General features: G+C 38.7%; 1 protein-coding gene across 1 annotated transcript; it reads right to left on the reverse strand.

Moving 5' to 3' along the window:
• Positions 1-358: 358 nt before the first annotated feature.
• LOC140038378 (putative late blight resistance protein homolog R1B-16) lies at positions 359-2,284 on the reverse strand. Its single transcript, XM_072083715.1, has one exon. The coding sequence runs from the start codon at positions 2,282-2,284 to the stop codon at positions 359-361; it is 1,926 nt and encodes a 641-aa protein (XP_071939816.1).
• Positions 2,285-2,537: the final 253 nt, after the last annotated feature.

Genomic DNA, 2,537 nt, shown 5'->3' on the forward strand with positions numbered 1-2,537 from the left:
CAAACATAAATTGTTAAGAGGAAAAATGCTAGACCACACAGATGAGCAACTACAATCTCAAGAGGAAAAACTACCATAGCACTCCCTGATGATATCATTAAGAAAAAAATAGAGCAATAATTTAGTTGTTTGTTCATCAATATCATTAAAAAAAGAAAAAAAAGAGCTATAATTAGTTTTTCGTTGATCAACTTCAATGTGGTCACGCATGCATTACAAGCAACTAAAGTACCCAAAAGCTACCAAAAGGTGTATATAAATTAAACTCGTTTAAAAGAAAAAAAAAGATTATTTCCACAAGCCAATTAACAGTAATGACAAAAAAAAAAAAATCAGATATTGCACCAGCTGATGGCCTTCAATCTATGATGATGATTTTCAGATTCTCATTTCCGAAATTTTTCTGTACTTCTTCAATTTCCCGTACTAAAGATTCGACGTCATCTCCACAAACCTTCACCTGAATTGTTTCAAGACTTGGAATAAATCTTAAACAAGAAGGCATCATTTCCAAATAAAAAATTAAGCCGAGTTTTAATTGCTGAAGACACGGGAAGTAATCATCACTGTCAGGGTCTGCTTCTGTCCACTCCACAATGTCTAAGTTGGACAAAGTCAAGACCTTGAGTTCAGGGAATCCTCCTTCCTTCAGTTCCCATCTTGGGCCGTCCATCGCCTGTTGTCTTAATTTGCGGACTTCAAGGTTGGGTAGTTGTTCAATCAATGACATTTTTCCACAGGGAAGACCCAGATTGGAAAGGCTCAACTTCTTCAAATTCATGGGAAAAGAAAGCTCAACATGTTCCAGCGAACCTGAGAAGCAATCGCCATCTAAGGTGAGTGATTCTAGGCATACTAGTCGACTCATGTTGCAGCATACTCTATTTTGTCCCCCATGATTGAAAATTTGAAGTCGGCGAACGTTGGGAATCCTTCTCAATATGTTCTCCCCCTCTTTATCATGATAAAGATACAGAGTAGAGAGTGTGTCTAAATTGGGTAAAGTGGAGAGGTTTTCAGCGATGTTGTCATTGGAAGAAAGACCAATAACAACGCCACCCCTCAAACATACATGCCTCAATTTCTTCATGTTCCAGATGCTATCTGGCAATGAAACCGTCAGGTAAGAATCTAGATGGAAGGTTTCCAAATGTGAGAGCTTGGCTATAGATGGTGGAGTGAATTCCATGATCCGAGATGCAAGGGATAAGTACCTCAAACAAAGAAGTGATTCGACTTCAGTTGGAAGCTTCTTCTGCCTTAGGTTAATGCCCTCTAAATTCAAAACTTTAAGATGCTTGTAGATGCCAAAAAGGAAGGAGATATTAAACAAGTCAAACTTAAAATATCCTGGAGTAGCATTGAAGAATAGCAGACTACCTAAATATGGACAAAATAGCTTTGACTTTATAAAATCTTCGCCACTGGAGCAAATGGCCAACCGAGGTAGGTTGGGAGGCTCATTAAAGGTAGAAAGCTCATCATATCCTCCCAGGACCTGAAGGAATTTCTTTTCTTTCGCCTTGCCCTTACAGAACTCAAATATCAAATCGTGAATGTAACAAGTTTTAACTCCACCAATGGATCTGTTTTTACCTACCATAACTAGGTTTCGGCCAATTAGGTCCATCAGATATTCTTCTGCAATGTCCTCTAATCTCTCTCCTTCAATTTTTTCCACAAACCCTTCTGCAATCCAGAGACACATCAACTTCTTGGCACAAATTTTTTCATCTTCTCGAAATGCAGCAAAATACAGCAAGCATGCCTTCAAGTGATATGGTAAATGCTCATAGCTAAGCTCCAATGACTTCTTCCACTGGTCTGTACCAGACACCACGGTCGAAGTTAAACTTTCAGCAAACTTTTTCCAAACCATAATATCATGCTCTTTAGTTGCTAGGACTCCAGCTACAACAACAATTGCAAGTGGCAATCCCTTGCACTTTTTGGCGATCTCCATTCCCAATCCATGCAATGCTTGAGGACAATCTTCTTTTCCAAAAACCTTCTTCTTCAGTAATTCAAAACTTTCTTTCTCACTGAGTGGGTGAAGACAGTGAGGTTCTCCACCATATTGAACCTCTGAAGCTACATTAGAAGATCGACTCGTGAAGATGATTCTACTTCCATTCTTGTCATCCGGGAATGCAATTCCCAGATCATGCCATGCCCCAATGTCCCAGACATCATCAAAAACAACAAGATACCGATTCTTCTTTAGCTTTTTGCAGAGCTTTTCAAGCAATGCATATTCATCCAGATTTTGAAACTCATCATCCATCCTGGAATGTTTGGCATCAGAGCACAAAATTTGTATTAACATGCTTTTCATGTTAAATTCTTGAGAAACAGTGCACCAAAGACGAATGTGGAAGATATGGATAATTGAACTATCATGGTAAACTTTTTTGGCTAAAGTTGTGACAGGTGCCGAACCTGTACAATAATAAATACCTACTCGAGAAAAATACAGATTTTGTATATAGCGGTGAGTAGGGTCGAATCCACATAGACTGGGGATAATTCGTTTCTTC

The sequence above is a fragment of the Coffea arabica genome, chromosome 3e, assembly GCF_036785885.1.
Source record: "Coffea arabica cultivar ET-39 chromosome 3e, Coffea Arabica ET-39 HiFi, whole genome shotgun sequence".
NCBI classification, from domain to species: domain Eukaryota; kingdom Viridiplantae; phylum Streptophyta; class Magnoliopsida; order Gentianales; family Rubiaceae; genus Coffea; species Coffea arabica.